The sequence below is a fragment of the Camponotus floridanus genome, unplaced genomic scaffold, assembly GCF_003227725.1.
Source record: "Camponotus floridanus strain SB8 unplaced genomic scaffold, Cflo_v7.5 scaffold126, whole genome shotgun sequence".
NCBI lineage: Eukaryota > Metazoa > Arthropoda > Insecta > Hymenoptera > Formicidae > Camponotus > Camponotus floridanus.
The window spans coordinates 119,635-138,784 of record NW_020229244.1 but is presented as its reverse complement, the minus strand read 5'-3'; the positions used below and the strand labels follow the sequence as shown (position 1 = coordinate 138,784).

At 34.1% G+C, this 19,150-nt stretch overlaps 1 protein-coding gene across 2 annotated transcripts in view; it reads right to left on the bottom strand.

Annotated features, from left to right (window-relative positions):
* Positions 1 to 15,594, bottom strand: part of LOC105252384 (nephrin) — a 391,907-nt gene extending 376,313 nt beyond the window's left edge. For both annotated transcript variants that reach the window (XM_025405911.1, XM_025405910.1), the window contains exon 1: positions 14,113 to 15,594. In XM_025405911.1, coding sequence (XP_025261696.1) covers positions 14,113 to 14,224 — 112 coding nt within the window. In that variant the 5' untranslated portion in view covers positions 14,225 to 15,594. The remainder of the gene's footprint in view (positions 1 to 14,112) is intronic.
* Positions 15,595 to 19,150: the final 3,556 nt, after the last annotated feature.

Genomic DNA, 19,150 nt, shown 5'->3' with positions numbered 1-19,150 from the left:
ATTAAACAGACTTTTGAGATTAGATGGAAAAAATTTTTAACGACTTGGTGCTAGTGAGTTTAGTATTATTAATCAGAAAATTTAACAGGAAGAAATTAATCAAATTCATCTGGTAATTCCTACAAGAATTCTGGTTCGTCCATTTTTCAACAGACATACTGGTTGAACCTACCAGAATTCTAATTAATGCAACCAGATTTTTTTCTCAGTGTGATGTAAAATGTTTCTTTTTTCAATCAAAGATCATCTTCAATCAAAAGCAAATCCCGTGCTTGTCACGATCTTACGATATCTCGAATATCTTTCCAGCTATTTCTCCCCTACATTTCTCGCAAAATAGCATGTCGATATGCCTAACATCCGATAGGAATAACCATTAGAAATATCTGCATACATTCTCGGTCCCGTATCTCTTCCACTCGGTAAATACCATTATATCTCTCGTCCAATATTTCTCGCTCTCCCTCAGCTTCGCTACCTCCCACGAGACGGGAGGAATAATCTTGCTTTTCGGAGTTTCCGATAAGTAAATGAACTTTCGAGGCACGCACGCACGTACACGTGCATACGCATCGCCACGCGGTGCGTTATAATTCATTTCACCTGTTCGCCGTACGCGCCCTATAACATCGGTCATCAGGGATCGGTGGTGATTTGTTGCATCCGGAAGGGTAACGAGGCGGACACACACGCGCACACGCACAAGCCGAATACGCACACACACATACACAGATAAAGACGCGGCGGGCAGAACGCGTCATTAATTCAGAGAATTAAACGTCGCTGCAAATGACGAAGATAATTAAATACGAGGCAGCGAGATGGAATTAAAAAGTCGTAGTCGCGCACGAGCTACGAGCCAGATGAGACGGGAAGACAGACGCGAAACAAGAACTGATAGATTGTTACGCTACAGGGTGGCAATCAATTCGCGCGCACGCTCGACGAGATCTTTGAACCAATCGGACATCAATTTCACCTCGATAAAAATACCGAAGCGCCGATAGTTCCGAGTTATGAGCGATCGAAAATGAAGAGGCTCTCACCAATTGGAAAATATGCAATAAAATCGTACTTCTCGGCACGCGCTTCGATACAGATTTTACTTCAACTCGAAATATTTATGTATATACTGAACAATTAAAGTATAACATAATCGTGAAAAAAAATTCGATGTAGAAAAAAAAACGCATCTGCGCGTCTACGCTAATTTGTAGTCACGACGCAAACGGGGTGAGAAATATATCCGCGCGAGTCGATGAAAGGTCGAGAGAAAATGATAAACTGCCGGAAGTGGGAATCGGAAGTGTTGTTGAAGGAGGGGAAGGGAGAGCATGACTATAATATAGATAGCGGCGATGCAATCGCATTCGGTGCGCGAAAGTCGAAGATAAGAAAACTAGGGGTTGGCGCAATCGATTCTCGCGACGGAATTACAGCGATTGGCGGATACGTGTTATTACGAGAGCGGAGAAAGCCGGGGGGCGGGTTTACAACGTCCGTTCCAGATGTGGAGCTAATTAGTTTCGGCGGTATCTTCAATGACAGGCGACATGCGCCGGCGCAGTGATAGCAAATTAGTTTGGCTGGCTCTTTAATGACGCGCGACACTATTCGACTGCGATTGTGATTCACTAATCGAGTGACGCTTCACACCTGCCCCCATGTTTTTCGACCATCGGCTCGAATTGTAAGCTTTGACTAAAGAGCGAGAAGCGAAGGGAATCGAAGACGTAAATAATTAAATCGAATTACCTGATTTTTAATTCGCAAAGAGGTTTATTTACCTATTGATTAAAAAAAAAAAGTGGAGAAAAATATTGGAAAAGCTTCTTTTCAAATAATAATCTTCGAAAGAGAAATTTCATATTTTCGCGATATTTCGAATCGCGTCATCATAAATGTGGAATCTTCTCTTTTAACAAATAATGCAATAATTCTGATAATATCGCATTTTTCAATCGTCAATCTAGAATCGACTTTCTCTTACTAAAATTAAATTTAACGCGTTAAATACTTCGACAATTAAAAAGATTCAATCATATTTCTACTGAAATTGCAATTTTAATGAAAAATGATTTAAAGAAGAATAACGTTTTATTAATAATATTAAATTATCTATGTAATTATTAACGTTACGATATTTAAACGACTGTCAGTCTTAGCTGTTTGCCTTTGAAAGATTGTCGATCGAAGAACATGGGGATGTAAGCTACAAGGATCAGTTTTGCCGCATCTTGTATACGCGTATGATCACATTCCGCAAGAACTTGTATCTCTTCGCAGTTTCGACATGCACGAAGAAATACGGTATTCTATCGAATCGCAAGATGTTGTAACGAACGGATCTCTAATGTTGGCTCTTTGAAGCAGACACAGTCGCGCAAATATCAATTAGCGATTGCTCCGCATCGACAAACTGTCCTTAATTAGCAGACTGCGACGAGGATGATGGTGTTGTCTAACGTCCCGTGGGATCGCCCTTGGCAATATTCCAGCCAACGGAAAAGGAAAAGGGAATTCCAAAGCTGTGCTTTGGAAAATTTACCGTTCCATTGGCTTTCAAAACCCGTTCGACAGGCACTACCGTCTCGCTAATTTCAAAAACCGCGCTCGGATAGCGACCGCATTTTTAATCGAATCTTCCGACGTCTCAACCCCCCTTCCTTCCATTTACGTATGGCTTCTCGATCCCCCTGGTTTTCTATTCTCCCTATCCCGAGAATCCTTGTCGAAACGTTTAATCATTCTGCTAATCATTTTTTTCTCCCGTTCCCAGGAGTTCCTCTTCTTTCCAAGCGAGATACGAAAGCGTCGCCAACCCATTAAAGCTCGTAATTCTCCAGGATTTTTTGTCGCCACGTCCTCGCGCGTTCTCTCCTCTTAGAGAATGTTCCAAATCAATATCTACACAGTGTCCCGAAGTCTCCAGATATCACGAAATACATCTCGAAAAAGAATAGTTATTTTAAAAAAGAAAATTATAACTGTTCGAATTAAAAGATTTGTCGGATTATATCTTTTTCTGTTTAATCTAAACTGGACTTTATCTCTCGATGAAAATTTGATGTTTAATTTAATTATTAAAATATTTAATATTGGAAATTAATGAGCAAGAATTTTGTAAAATTAAATTGAAAAATTACCCATTATTCGTGTTCGATGAACGAATACACATTTAAATATATCTCGTAGATATACCTATACATTATTATGTAATTTGCGTAAAAGAAAATTCAGGTTTATTATTCTTCTTACTTCTTGGAAGGCGGGGTTGTTCGCCCAAGGGCTACGTAGATTTTTCGTGAAACGGAAGAAAGAGGGATGGTTTTAAGGGAGAGCAGGGGTAAGAGAAGAGCGGCGGTATCGACGAGTTCTCCGAACGATCGGCCGCTATTCGCTGCAGCGCATGCTATGGAGATACGATAAAACGTACTTTCGATACGCATTTCCATAAATATGCAAAGACGGTAACCGCAGCCAGCGATATAGGAACATTTACCGTATTTCATCGCCACTATATTCCGAGAAAGCAATCGCGATCCCTGCGACACACGAGGTACACGCTTTCACGCGCGCGTGGATTTCGCGGCTTACAATGAATACATTTCGTTTCAAATTGAATTGTCGGTATTAATTAATTTCTATGTACTTCTTTTGCAGAAGTTCGATATTCGATATTTTTTTGGATAAAATCGGCGCCAGTGGTAGAAACAGTGTTTTTCGAAAAAAACAAAATTAGTTTTTTTCATTAAAAATATTAAAATAAATTGAAAGTCTTTTTATTGATATTCATCAGTTGAGAGTATTTTCTAAGTTTTATTCAAAATAAAATACGCAATAGATTAAGAATCGATGTAGTAAGTAAATTAGTTTTTTGTTAGAAAATGTTGAAAAGTAAACACGAACTAAAACTATATTGATATTTTAATTCAGTTATTATTGCACATTTTTCTTGTTAAACTAAAAATTAATATAAAATTTGGTAACATTTATATAGATAATATAACAGATTATATAACAGATATATAGATTGTATAATAGATTTATATAAAAGATTGTATCTCCAAAGTTCTTATTTCACAAATTTCACATATTAATTTATAGATTTTAAAAATGTTTATTATTATATTAATTTTATTTTTTTTAGTGAATATAATTCATTAACTTAGTGAATATAATTTATTAATTAAAGCAAAAATACTTTTTTGCTTAAAATTATATAAATATTAATAATTTTAATATTACGTATATTAATTATTTTTTTAATTCTAAAGTTTATTATATTTAGTCAAAGTTCGGGATAATAAAAACTGAAATTTATAGTGATTTTTTCTACCGGACTTTTTCAGCCAATCCTGTCCTCTAGATAAATCTACATGAATCAAATCTAGAATCATCTAGAATCAATTTACAATAATTAATTAATATAACTTATAATAATTTATATATAAGCCAATCATACTTTATTACGCTATATATATATATATATATATAATTATATATAATACTTATATAAGCCAATAATACTTTATTACGCTATATATATAAATACGCTTATATATAATAATTTATATATAAGCCAATATTACTTTACTGCGCTCGTCATTTATTACATAGCTTCGACTATTAGTCATAAAAAAAAGTTGTTTGAATGATTCATAGAGAACAATTTTAATTTACTGTTCCATTTTTAAATATAATTAATTAATGTATACATCGAGTAGCGTAGAAATATTAATAATAATATAAAACAGAATTGGAAATAATAATGGTTATTTGATGCGATAGCCTGGGGTACGAAGCAGAAATCATTTGTACATATTCGAAATTCAAAAGGGATATACGTTAACTGTAAACTATTCCATGTATAATAAAAAAATACAGGTATATATGCGTATATCGAAAAATATTTCCGACCTGTCAGTTTGCTCGCGCTCGGCAATGTTTCCGATGATATGAGAGAGTAGTAATTTCTCCTCCCCTTCCTTCCAAATATCTCGCAATCTGCATTCGCGCGGAATTCACAATACGAGTGTACGCATTAACGAGTTTATTGTGGCTTCATGAAAGTTGGTCGCACTTAACGAGAACATAGAAGGCGCTCCACGTTCAACGATTTTTCTCGTTCGCCAACTGTCCGAATTTGACAATACAATTTTGCTCTTTGGAAAACAAAACAAAACATTCAAAAGCCAACCATCGCTTCGCCCGCAGACCATTGTATTCTCTGTTATTTTTTTTTATTTATTTTTCATACCACTGTACGTGCAATATAAACTGTTTAATTTTTGTTTTAAATCACATTGCGCATAAGTTGCAACAAACCGACTTGCCAACTTGCAAAAAAAAAATTACTTTTACGCAGATGCGTTGACCCGGATAAATATAAAAAAGAAATCGATACACACAATGTTCTAAAAAAATTTATATGTATATAAATTTATCAAATACATACACGGCATCGTATAACGTATCGAAATAAAAATCAATATGTTTTTAGCGTAAAAACTTACAAAAAAATGTGATACAGAGAAATATACCATCGACACGGTTATATGTAATAAATGTTAAACAGAACAAAAGTCGAAACGGAGTATAATTTTACATTTTAATAACGCGTTATATGATACTTTTTATATGTGCACATTATAGATTTTATAAAAGAATATAATTTTACAAGCGTTGAATTTTCGAATCGATGATGAGATAAATTTTATCGACGTGATGAGATAAATTTTATAGCAATCTCACAACTGTTGAAATGTTGTAAGATTTTCCATTGTCATAAACATCATTCAGTATAGGCATCATTCTCGCGTGTCTAGAGTGTGATGAAATCTTAACTCGGCGAAACCATATCAGTTTCAACTCCTTAATCTAAGCTCGAACAGCTGGCACATGTGGATTCTTTATACACCTATCTACAAAGACACACACATACATATATGTACACATACTCTCTAAAAGTGAATCAGTGAAAATATCACTAACTTAAACAGTAAAATAAGATTTCACTGAAAATCAGTGAAATCTTATTTTACTGATTTTCAGTGGAAACGCTTATTTTTTGTTATTTTATCTTATTACTCACTGATTATGGTCAGTTAAAATAAAATTTATTATAAAACCAGTAATTTCACTGTAAAGCCAGTAATCGTTAATTCGTTCGTTTACCGCTACGATCGCTATCTCTCTCGTATTTAGTTTTAGTCATAAGAATTATATAAAGTTTGCAAAGAGCGACAGATAAAATTAGAAATATTACTTCGATTTAATTTCTGATACAATCTCAATAGAGAGGCTTCAGGTATTAAATCGATCTTATACAGGGTGACCCATTTTAACTTAGGCAGTCAAATAACTCGAAAAATAAGCACACTACGAAAAAATGGTTAGAATCAAAATTTCGTCATTTCGAGGGGGACGTACAATGACGTTAAAATCAGCCCCCCCACCCCTCCCCCTGGGTGGTGAGGGAGGGCAAGTTTGAAATCTTAAATGGGAACCCCTATTTTTCATTGCATATTCTTGTAGCTTATCTCGAGAGCTTTCCAAAACACTATAATTAAGTACCTTTTTATTAAGTACTTTTTGAGTTATAAGGCTTGAAATAATTTCTTAATTTTACATAAACTATAAAATATCTAGTAAACCATTCATTTTTCGATTATCTTACCTTCATACTTTTATGTACAAAATAATGAGAGGAATCAATTGGTGTAAAGAAAACATACAGTTGTTTTTAAGAAAAAATATGGAATTGTTAATTGCAAATTACATATTTTTTCTTAGAAACAACTATGTGTTTTCTTTACACCAATTGATTCCTCTCATTATTTTGTACATAAAAGTATGAAGGTAAGATAATCGAAAAATGAATGGTTTACTAGATATTTTATGGTTTATGTAAAATTAAGAAATTATTTCAAGCCATATAACTCAAAAAGTACTTAATAAAAAGGTACTTAATTATAGTGTTTTGGAAAGCTCTCGAGATAAGCTACAAGAATATGCAATGAAAAATAGGGGTTCCCATTTAAGATTTCAAACTTGCCCCCCCTCACCGCCCAGGGGGAGGGGTAGGGGGCTGATTTTAACGTCATTGTACGTCCCCCTCGAAATGACGAAATTTTGATTCTAACCATTTTTTCGTAGTGTGCTTATTTTTCGAGTTATTTGGCTGCCTAAGTTAAAATGGGTCACCCTGTATATGTCGGACAAATAAGTGTCTGACGACTTAATAAAAATTATGAAGAGATGAATTACAGTTTAATATTACTGACGATAGAAAGAAATATTACTGATATTGAGAAATATTTTTGATTGAAACAATCAAAATGATTAACTGATTCTTTCAATAAAATATCACTAATTTACAGTGCTGTACTTATAACTGCTATAATCAGTGACTATTTACTGTTTCAATGATAATACACTAATTCACTTTTAGAGAGTATATGTACAGTGACACGCGTCGCGGCAGACTCAACTGAGGCGAACGAGCGAACAGGATGAGAAGCATAGCTGCCTATAGCGTCTGCAATCTGTCCACTTACTCCCCCGTCCCCCTACAGTCTCACCATATTACCGACACGAGGAACAAAGACATTTGGCGATGCTGGGATTCCATTTGGCCTAGCTATTCGCGCGCGCGATCTCCAGCTCTTCAGGGAGTAAAGAAACGGAATATGAAAGGCGCAAAAGAAAGAGGAACCGTGGAGAAAATTCGCAAAGACACCAACCACGACGCTCCGGGTCACATTTTACCGGCGCCGAGGGGGGCAAACCGACGAAACGAGTCCGTGAAAAACGAGCAGAGTGGATACCCGAGAGCGATATCCACCGCGAGGAAGCAAATATACGTAGTATGTACTTGGAACTATTCTCCGATACATGTATCGTGCGAACTTGCACAGTCTCTTTCCGATGAGAAACAAAAAGATCCGACTTGTTTATATCTCACAGAGTGCGACGTTTTCGGCGAAACTCCAAAATAACAGGATAATATATCGATTCTCGTCATGCCTACGTGTATTGTCATTTTACCTTGATAGAATAGAATGCAAGGTATTTTTAAAAAGGCGACAATTTTAACTTTATTTTCAATTGATTTTAAAATTAATCAATGGAAACTGTACACTGAAATGATTATAATTGTTGAATCATAAGGGACATTGAAATAATTAAAATTTAATCTTATCTAGTCAATTTAATTAACAACTTTCATGTGGTTTTTCTAATCGGTAATTTTGGCGCATTCTTATCTATGCTCCACGATTTTCGAACAATGCGCCATTTAAGTGGTTACGAAGTAGCGGATCCGCCCGATCCCTATCGCCAACCTAATGTCGTGCTATGTCTGCACAAACTCCAGAATCCACTTAATGCGAACGCAGTCGGCGCCAAATCAGCTACGACGTGTACTGATGAAATCAGTTGGCAGATTCGCTGGCACGCCACTAACGTTCTCCTCGGTTGAATTATCAGTTTATTAAGAAACATAGCTAAACGACTGCAATTACAGTTTTGCAACTGTAACCGTTCGCTCCAAGTTCCCGGACGAGAAAGCGCCGCATCGATCGACCTACGCTCCTCGTCAGCTACTCGAAAGTTCAAGTTCGTAATTACGCGATATTCCAGACTGGGCGGAATGGATGGGCAAGAAGGATCGCGCGCGGGAGGGGATGAATCCGCAATTCAGCCCCATTCGAGAGGGCGATCCCGCGTATAACGAATGAGACGAGATTCGCGAGAGAGAGTTCTTTTTTTCTCGTCTGTTTTTTCCCCCGCTCCTTCCAACGAGACATCCCCTCCCCCGCCCCCGCTGCTGTTCGCGGTTTTACCCACCCCCTCCCCCCCCCTCTCTCTCCTCCGCTCCCGTTCTCGCTTCTATAATTCTATCGCGTATGATGCCGTATCGCGGCTGCACAACAATCGACTCTGGCTAGGATCCAAGAGACTTTCTCGGATCTTTACACATACCATCTTTTAAGGATTCGTCCATCGACAACCCCTAAGCGCGAATTTTCACGCAGAATATGTCGATACGATTTGCACGATTGAAGACTTCGTTATGCAGAGACTTCGTTTCAAGATTAACATTAAAATACCCAAGGTTTCGGAGGCTTTAATCACTCCGGGATATTGAACGAGGAGATTAAATAAGCAAGTGTAAGCCTGCAATTTGTTTGCTCGATTAAAGGACCGATCTCAAATCCTTTCAAAAACGAGTACACGACTTTATGCGCGTTTATTTACGTAAATTAATGTCGGTACTTTCGCTTTATAATATTTTGTTTATGCCGCGATATGCGGCTTAACGCGCCAACCGTAGCACTTTCATCTATGTGACCGCGCAATAATTAGCCGGTATATGGATATTTCGATAACACGCCGCAATTTGCATTATAAATGACATGTAATTTTCGACATGTAAAATTCACAATTTTAAGCCCGAAAATTCCGCCTTCGCGGAAATTTCTATCCTAGTCGTGCCAGAAAAATCGTCCTACGCTCTCGTACGGTAAGTAATCTTTTAGTAGATATATCCTCATGACTGCTGCAACCTTATTTGATAAAACAAGAATCGCGAACACGACAATGGTTCGCGAATACGTCAAGAAAAATAATATGAAATTATGACGACATATGTGTGTGTGTGTGTGTGTGTGTGTGTGTGTGAGGTATGAATGGAGCGATATATCTATATAAACTTTTTAACGCTATATATTCGCATTATATTATAATATAATACATAAATCTATGCGGAATATCCTGAAAAAAAATTGAATATCAAAAGCTATCTTGCTTTTTAAGCAACATGCAGATTTTATCCTCATGATATTTTAATTCAGCATTCAACTATCTGTTGGATTCTTGAAATTGAACCATTTTCGTAAATTAAAAGCTCATGTATGTGTTTGGGGGGGGGTGTATGGTGTGTTACCTCACAGGTATCGAAACTGGGTCAAATTCAGCTCCAATTTTCAATGGAGGTTTTTTGTGGAGCATTTTTAATGAAAAAAATGTGTAAGTGATTATTTTCAACAAATGTTTATTAGAAAAGAAGAACCATGATATAGGTAGAAACAAAAACGAAATGTTTTTATTTATCGAGTTTATCTTTAATTTTGCATGGGCGACGAAAGTATTTATTGAATCTTTTTGAAAGGATATTGGTGCATCAAAGGTTAATGTAACGACAAACGATTTTAAGTTAATTAACAGCGATTCTTCGTTAATGAAAACGCATTATACATTAATAAATTAAAGAACATTATGGATATAACGTTGATTAACGAGAATTTGAGAGCACGTTAATCGTGTAACGTCCATTGAAAAACGATCGGCTCAATTACGAAAATATGGATTACGCGTGCCAGAGAGTAGAATATATTTCTTTTTGATACGCCGTGTTGCGTAAAGTACATTGTACACAATGCGACGATATAAATGCAATTATATCATTATGCAAAAATCAAACAAAAATATAGAAACGATTAAACGGAGAAAAATCAATGCCCGATCGAAGGGATAAAACATCGTCGACTTTTTTACGCGAGCCAATAAAAAAGTATAACGATCCGTAAATAGTGTATACAATACAGCGCAAAGAGCGGATTAATGTCGAGAATTTTTCGCGATACGTTCAGTTTCGCGAAATTGATTTCCATTCACAATTAAATTAGTACGCGCGAAATAGGTGCAACGGAATATTGCGCGCGTACGATGCCGCCGTCCGTTTCGTATATCATTCCTTTTTGCAAAATTTCATTTACGCGTAGTTTAATAGAAAAACACATTACACAATATCGATCTCAAGCGCGCGCGCACCCTGTTGTTATTTTCGTGCCATCATTTTCCTCTTCGATAGAGCGTCGCGAGATCGCGAATTACACGCGCGAAAACGATACGACTCGTACACACACTGCGGTATTTTAAAATTAAATCATATTATTTTATAATGTAACATCCACGTGCCTTTCTCTCTTTTTTCCCCATTACACTCCCGCATTTCGCGCCTGCCGAATGATGCTATCATATTTTTAATGCGACTACATTATGCAAACAACATTGCATAATAATGGACGGGACACATCCATTTTCTGGTAACGTATTTTTTTTTTATCCAATAATATATAAACAGTGTGTGCAAATAATCCATACACTGCGACGTGTATAATGAATCGATGAATAAGCGCATATTCATTAGTTGCTAACAGCCTCGGAAATGAAGCTGAAGCAATAATATAGAAATATGTTAACGGTAAATTAAGCACACACAGTAGAGATCAAAAAGTTGAAACAAAATTGCTGAATTTTCGGTGATATTGTAATAATATCGTATGTATACAAAGAGAGCAAATTGAGATAAATTGTAATATTAAATTATGAACACAACAATATGCTAAAAGATTATTTCTCCCACTTTAAAATTATTTTTTATATTTTATGTTTATTATATTTCATTTATAGTAAATAATTATTTGTAACAAATTTGTAATAATTGTATTAATAGTTATTATTAGTATTATAATAATTGCATTATTATTAGTATTATTAGTATTATAATAATTGTATGAAATTTCAACAAATATCGAATTTTAAATAGAAAAAGGAAGTATTATAAATATTGTTTTCAAAATCCAATCTTTTTGAAAATTATTATAAATATGATTTTCTTTGTTACAAGCTTATCTTTTAAATTTAAAAACAGCAATTATTTTCTTCTAAAATTTTCTCTGAAAAATAACAACAATTCGCATGATTCATGATATTCTCATCTTGAGGTCAAGCTTGCAAAATTTAACTTGTGATATGCAAAATATCCAAAAAAATTTATATATGTATCTTTTGATTTTTTTATTATAAAGGGATAATAAGGATATTCTTTTTAATAAAGATCAATTTAGAGTTAATCTTAGACTATCAAACATTTTATAGTCTGTGCGAGTTACAAATGATTGAAAACAATGATCCTCCACGCGCAATTTTAAAAAAATTGTAAACTTCAATAATAAATAGATCGATAATAGATAGATAAATAATAGATAGATAATAATAATCAAAGGATCATTGGAAATAGTGTAATCGACCAAAACTAGCCAAAATTTTATTTATTTATTACGACGTTTCGACCATATATTTGATTGTGGTCCTTTTCAAGTATACACTGGAATATGAAATTGATAATTAGATTTTCAACGGTTTGAATAGGCAGTACCATACACATTAAATATGAACAATTTGAGTACATACAGATCAAATAATAGATATAAGTCATAGTATATATAAAACTTTTGTAAAACTTTACAAGTCACAGTTGCAAGATCGTTACATCTTACTAAAGAGTGACGCCAAAAATAGCCTGTTTCGCCACCCTTGAAATCCGACTTGAATTTGGTGCTAAACGATAGTTATATATAAGATATTGATCCTCTAAAAGTTTCAGATTGAGCCCACTCTTTATCTCCGAGAGATGGGTCAAAGTTCGCATTCTGCATCAAATACTTTATTCACTGCTTCAATAAGATCTACATGCAGAAAATAAGGTCATGATATATATGTCATGAAAAATAAAATCTTACCTACATACACGCGCGGTTATTTAAACTATTCATGTCCTTCTGTAGGTTTAGATTAAATTATGGAATTTCTTAATATAAAACATTTCAGCAATTTCTCTCCTTCGTACATATTTTTCATTGTAATATATTAGGTTTCGACAGTCAAATTTAGATTCCAATCTGTTTACTTATGACGGAATGATTCGTTTCATGCAATTTTATATTACTAAAATGCTCTTTCACTCGAGTACGTAGAAGTCTTTTTATTTGCCCAATATATGACATATTACAATTTTTGCAGTTTAATTTATATACAACATTTGTTTTATCGTTATTATGTAAAATATCCTTACCGCGTTTTATTAAAGTATTTAGTTTCTTTGTTATTTTATAGACGACGTTAAAGCCATTACCTCGCAATAGGCGGCATAAGTCGTGACTCACATCTTCAACATATGGTAATGAAATAAAAGGTGTCCTGTCGAAATGTGTAAGATTTGCGTCAACAGAATTTTTGTAGTCACGATTATTTACAAAATTGATTCTTTTTTGTATGTGTCATTTTATGATATGTTCAGATAATAATAATAAATAAAGATCTAAATATACAATGGATAATGTATCCTCAATTAGTTCTAAACGCGTTTTACTCAAGAAAGATTTTAATTTAACGCTTAATTACCGAGATATTTATTATCGAAATATTAAAAACACGTAGGAAAAAGAAATAACGTTTGACAGCGTTGTTTGTATTAAAAAACATTGTTTCCGGATTGAACGTAGTTGCGCAATTCTGTGCGTATATTTACTATTCTTCTCCTGTTTTTGATGGCGATGATACGCTTTCTGCTTTTGCTTGTCTATTGGATCGTTACATATAAGAGATGTTGCATTCCAAAAACTCTATTTTATTTTATAACATACTATAAAATATAATAGTCATTTTAAAAGAAAAAAGATGTCTTTTATTTTTAATCCTCTCTATCTTTTTAAACTCCTCTCTTAATGTAAATAAAATAACGAGAATAAAATGATAAATAAAATTTAAAAGTAATTTATTGATTGGTTTAATTTATTTCCACAACTGAACAAAGTTGAAAATAATATATACAAGTGTATATATTACTCTCAACTTTGCTTAATCGGAAATATAAACGAAATTGTTCCGTCGGAAATTATTTGAAAATTGATATTAAAAGCAACACTCTTGCGCGCAACGACCGATAAAAACACGATTATGGAATTCGTCCGTCTCTTTTTATTTACTCCAATCATCTGGCAAATGGTCCAAAGGTCTGATCTCAAATTAAGGCTCGCTGAAATTAGGAGGCTAGCCACGGCCCCATTCAAGGACCATTCACCATTGTTTTTCCCCACAAAGGGGAGATATTATTATTTACTAGAAGGATCTTGAGGGATGTGGTCACTCTACGTCGGCTTCCCTCAACGCCAAACGCAAAGACATCACTCTTTTTACGATACATCGCTTCTCCTTGAAAGAGGAAGCCTCTCGCTCCCCGGTGGCATAAAAATTAATACGTACCTTTTACAAACGGCGTCAAACAGGCAGCGATGAGCACGAAGAGCCACATCCCAAAGACCCTCTCCGCTATCACCTCGGAGACTTTCATGATGGAGGTCCGTTTATGACACATACACACACATACACTGACACACGCGCGCGCGCGTCAAATCTCAGGCGGATTAAGTAACGTGAAAGGGATGACGGCAAGCACCGTTCGCGATCTCCGAGAGGAAGAATCTTTTATATCACTCGTTCGCCTAACACTCGTTTCACATATCGTACGACACCGTGACTCGCGACACTCTTTCTTTTGCACGACACACACGAGGATTCTCAAATCCCGAAGACGCGCACAAACTTCGTCACCCGGTCAACAGACGATCGTCGTTTCGTCTCCCTCCCGCGTTTCTTCTCCTCTTACGATCGTCAATGGATGCCTCGTGGTCGACAGTAACATACCTCGAGTCCTATCGAAGCTTTACCGCTGTTAGAATCCCGTCGACGTCTTATGATCGTCCTCGTGCAAACGCAAACCTTCGCGTTTAGTTACGCTTCTGGAAGAATCGAGTCCGCCCATATGCGGCAATCTTCACGCGAGTTATTTGCCGGACGACCTCATCGACCGCCAACTTCTCTCACCACCGCGAACTTGTCTTCCCGCGAACTTGCTCCAACTTTGTTCGAATATTAACGTCACGTCGACGAGTCTTCGGTCTTTAAGTCTCGGAAAAATAAGTTCGATAATCCGGTTATTTCACTCAAGAGGAACTTTGACAGTTTTAATCCCGGCTCGAACGCCACCACCGCGAAATATGTTCGATTCCTTCAATGACTTCTTTAAGTTGTCGATGATGATGACAACGGATGCAACGAATCGCAAAATCCCGATTGCGTCTTCCGGGATATCGGAAACGACAATCAAAGTGTATAGGGATCACGATGACAGGCTGCGGAAAGAAATGTCCGCGATTCGCGCTGCAGGATAATTTAAAGTGCGATTATCGCACTTTTGGTTCGATCTCTTGAAGCCAACTTATCTCTGTACTACACTCGCGCCAAAATTCAAAGTCGTCCTCAGAATTGATCGAGACGCGAGAAACGATCGATCTTATCAACAAGAACGACCCATCTCTTTTCGAAATATCCGTCGTGTTGCGAGTTCTCGGACACCCGGTCCAAAGGGGTTATTATAGAGGGGTTGGAGGCGGGGGAGTGGCAGCGACGACAACGACGACGACGATGACGACGACGACGACGACGACAGCCAGGGATGGGTGGTGGATGCGAGGGTGGCTAAACGAAACTGAACAGCAGGTGGCGCGTATCCGATTTATCGCGGAAAACTAGGCGACATACAACTGATGAGTTTCGGATGTGACGTGCGACAATGATCGCGCAAGCCCGTTATTATTGTTATACGACACACCGATTATTACAAACTCCGGCAAGATCACTCACAGGATGAAGGAGGACCGAGACGTTGCGCTACGTGCGCTGCCGTTCGCGAGAGTGTGAACACTGCGCGGAGTGTACGAGACTGCGCGAGAGGGTAGGAGGCCTCTGCCCCCGCAGAGATCCACGGAGATTGCCGAGCGCAGCCGAGTGCGGCCGAACGTCGGCTGCTCGGCCGATATCCCGAATTACCGGCGCAGCGGCCATATTTCAAATGCGCATTGTTGTAAACTGTCATTTAAGGAGAAACTGCACGGATCGACTGTATCAAAAGTTAATGCATTTTGGGATTCGTGAATTTGATAGCCCATACAGCACAGAATATTATAGCAATATTATTAATATTATTAATATTGTTGTAACATTGCAGCAACATTGCAATATTGCCGCAATATTATTGCAATGTTCTGTACTGTATGGGGTAAGGTATAAAATTAATAATTGACTTGTGAAAAGGTAAGATTTGCCCTAAAATATAATTTAATCTATAATTGACTAATAGAATATGGCCCGATTTCACCAACGCGAGTTAATCGGTCGATTAAATTTGTCACCAGAATTGCCAATAGCAAGACTTCAAAAACGAACGTTGTTAAGTCGTTCTTAACCTATTCTTGTTGCGTGTCATATACAAGCATTATAACCGTGAAAATGGGAATAAGGTTGAATTATCATATAATAATATTGAATGATAAAATGAATAATATATTTGATATAATTAATAATTATGAGAATATTAACAACGTTATGGATTTCTTAGACTTTGGTGAATACGATGATGATAATCTTGAAAGAAATAATGAAAGAAAAGAACGTATATTTAAACTACGTGTTAATTATTTTGATGTTTTAAATGACAAACTTTTTGAATACATACTTTGCTATTATTATATACACTTAGCAATACACGATTCTTCACAGATGTCAAGAAAATAGGTTAATAAAGATCAGTTTTATGTTCGGCAGTTGGCAACTCTGAAATTTAATCGACCGATTAACTCGCGTTGGTGAAATCAGGCCTATAATTTAGGTACTCACACAGTTCGTTTTTATAGATTATCTTAAATACGACCTTAAGATGTTAAGAACCAATCACAGAACATTGTATTAGCATCTTAAGATGTTACTTACTCTTAAGATGTTGCTACCTTAAGATAGTGAAATAAAAACTATCAATACCGACTATCAATATCGATATTAATCTCAAAATCGTAAATATTATATTTTACATCGAACTAATTTTTTACAGTAATTATATCATGAAAATTTTATAGTGATTTTGTTTTACGAAAATAAAAATTTTAATTTTACAGGAAAAAATTCGTGAACATAAATAAAAATTTTAATTCCACAGAGCAAATTTTTGCTTCAAATTAATTATTAATTTCATAAATTAATTATTGATTTTATATTTTAAAAGACTAAAAAGTGCTTTGAGCAATATCAAATGTTATGAATTTGAAAACGTATTTTAGATTTATTAATTTTTTGATGTAACTGATCCATGCAATTTATTCTTATAAGAGCATGAAAAATAAATAGAACGAAATATTGATGATTAAAAAAAAAATTTTTTTAAATATTAAAAATGATCTTTTTGGCGTTAACGTTTGTTTTTTATTTAGCATGTGTTTTTTATTGATGTTTAGAGAGTTTGTCAGTATTAAATCTTGGATATTTAGTTTTTTTTGTTTAATACAAAGGACCTCGCATATTTTAAATAAAAAAAGTGGTTAACTCATAAGTTCAAATTAAAATATGTTGTAGCTTAGGTGGCATTGATCAAAAGTTTTCTCGGATTTAATATATGTATTAATTTAATTTATGCATTCAAAAAGGCGTTTTTTAAATTTCAATACTAATTTCAAATCATCGTATCTTTTATACTTTTGATTTTAAGTCTTTTTGCCCGAAGAAACTTTTGAGCATCACCTAAACTACAACATATTTCAATTTCAGCCAATTTGACCGAAGCCACTTTTTTCATAAAATATGCGAAGTCTTTTCGGAGCGTATAGCAGATTTTATATATTTTATAGAATATTTTTGGAATATTCAACCTGATTTATACATAATTTTAAAGAATTGAAAAATAACAAAATAGTGTCTCATATATATATATATAATTATAATTACATGTTTTAATGTTCCTAACATTTTTTCATTTCTTGAAGATTAGATAAAATTAATTTTTTAAATCTCAATTAGGTTCAGTCCTAAAAGTGTTTTCTTTCATTTAGTTCATTAGTTTTCAAAATATTCATAACAATATTTTAAAAAATTGCATTTAAAATTTTATAGCTTATTTGAAACATGCATGCTACTCAAAATCTTGTAACTTGTCCGTTAATTTTGCAATTTTTTAAATAAAATTTGGACATATTCTTTATTATACACTTTCAAAAAATAAAAATAAAAAATCAATTTTCTTGATCCTCTAGAATAAACTAGACTCTTTAAGTAACTTTATTTAAGAAATATTTGAAATATATTTCCGTAAGGTATAGAGATATTGTAAAAGACATTTCTTTTTTTGAAATGTAACAATTAAAATTATTAACTGAAATAATAGTTTTAAAAATTGTATCTCCTGTTAAAGAAAATATAATGTAAATTGAAATAAATTGAAATGATATTTAAAAAAATAAATATTGTATATTATAAATATTGTGTAATAAGAGTAAAATGATTAAAGGAAATGGCAAAACAAATAAGCATTTTTTTCAAAAATAATTATCTCTCGTTATAGTCTGTGTTGTAAATTAAAGATTAGAAATAATATTGAATTTATAGAAACAATTAAAATATATAATTTAATTTTAACATTAGTTTCATTAAGTCTTTATATTTATATGCGCGATCTATATTCAATGTATATTTATGTATAAACAATATATATTTGTAAATTTATTAATACATAATTAAAAGAATTTATTCAAATCGACTTTTTATTTTTAATAAATTTTATTTTTAATAACTCTCTCTCTCTCTCTCTCTTTCTTTCTCTCTCTCTAATAGTATCTCTTAAAGTATCAATATTTAAGTAACTTCGATGAAGAACAAAAAATTAAAAAACGTAAAAGTAAATATTTATTGGGTACTGATAAAAAACTTTCTACAATTTTGTTTATATGCATATTATTGCGATATGATATAATTAAATTATTTTGATGTAAAATAAATAACAATTACAAATTCATTTAAATAATCTATAAATATTTTATTGTTCATATGTACATATAATGAGAGAAATAATTATTTCAATTATCTAATATTCTCAATGAGTGATATATGTTTGAAATTATTTCTCGTACAATTAACTGAATATTTTAAATATATTAATTGATATATATGAGCAAGTTATTATTTCATACTATCCAATATAATCTGACAGGAGAAATAGTTTGTGTAAATGTAATTTTTTTTTTTATATGCTATCTCTTGTCAATCTTTAATTATGATCTCGCATTTACTACTAATTATAAGTCCTAAAAGAAGCTACCGATACGATAGGAGATGACGTGATAGTCCGTATCATATGTTAACGAAAATTGTCGGTGTTTTCAATTATTGAACTTAGTTTATAATAATTTTACTGATTTGA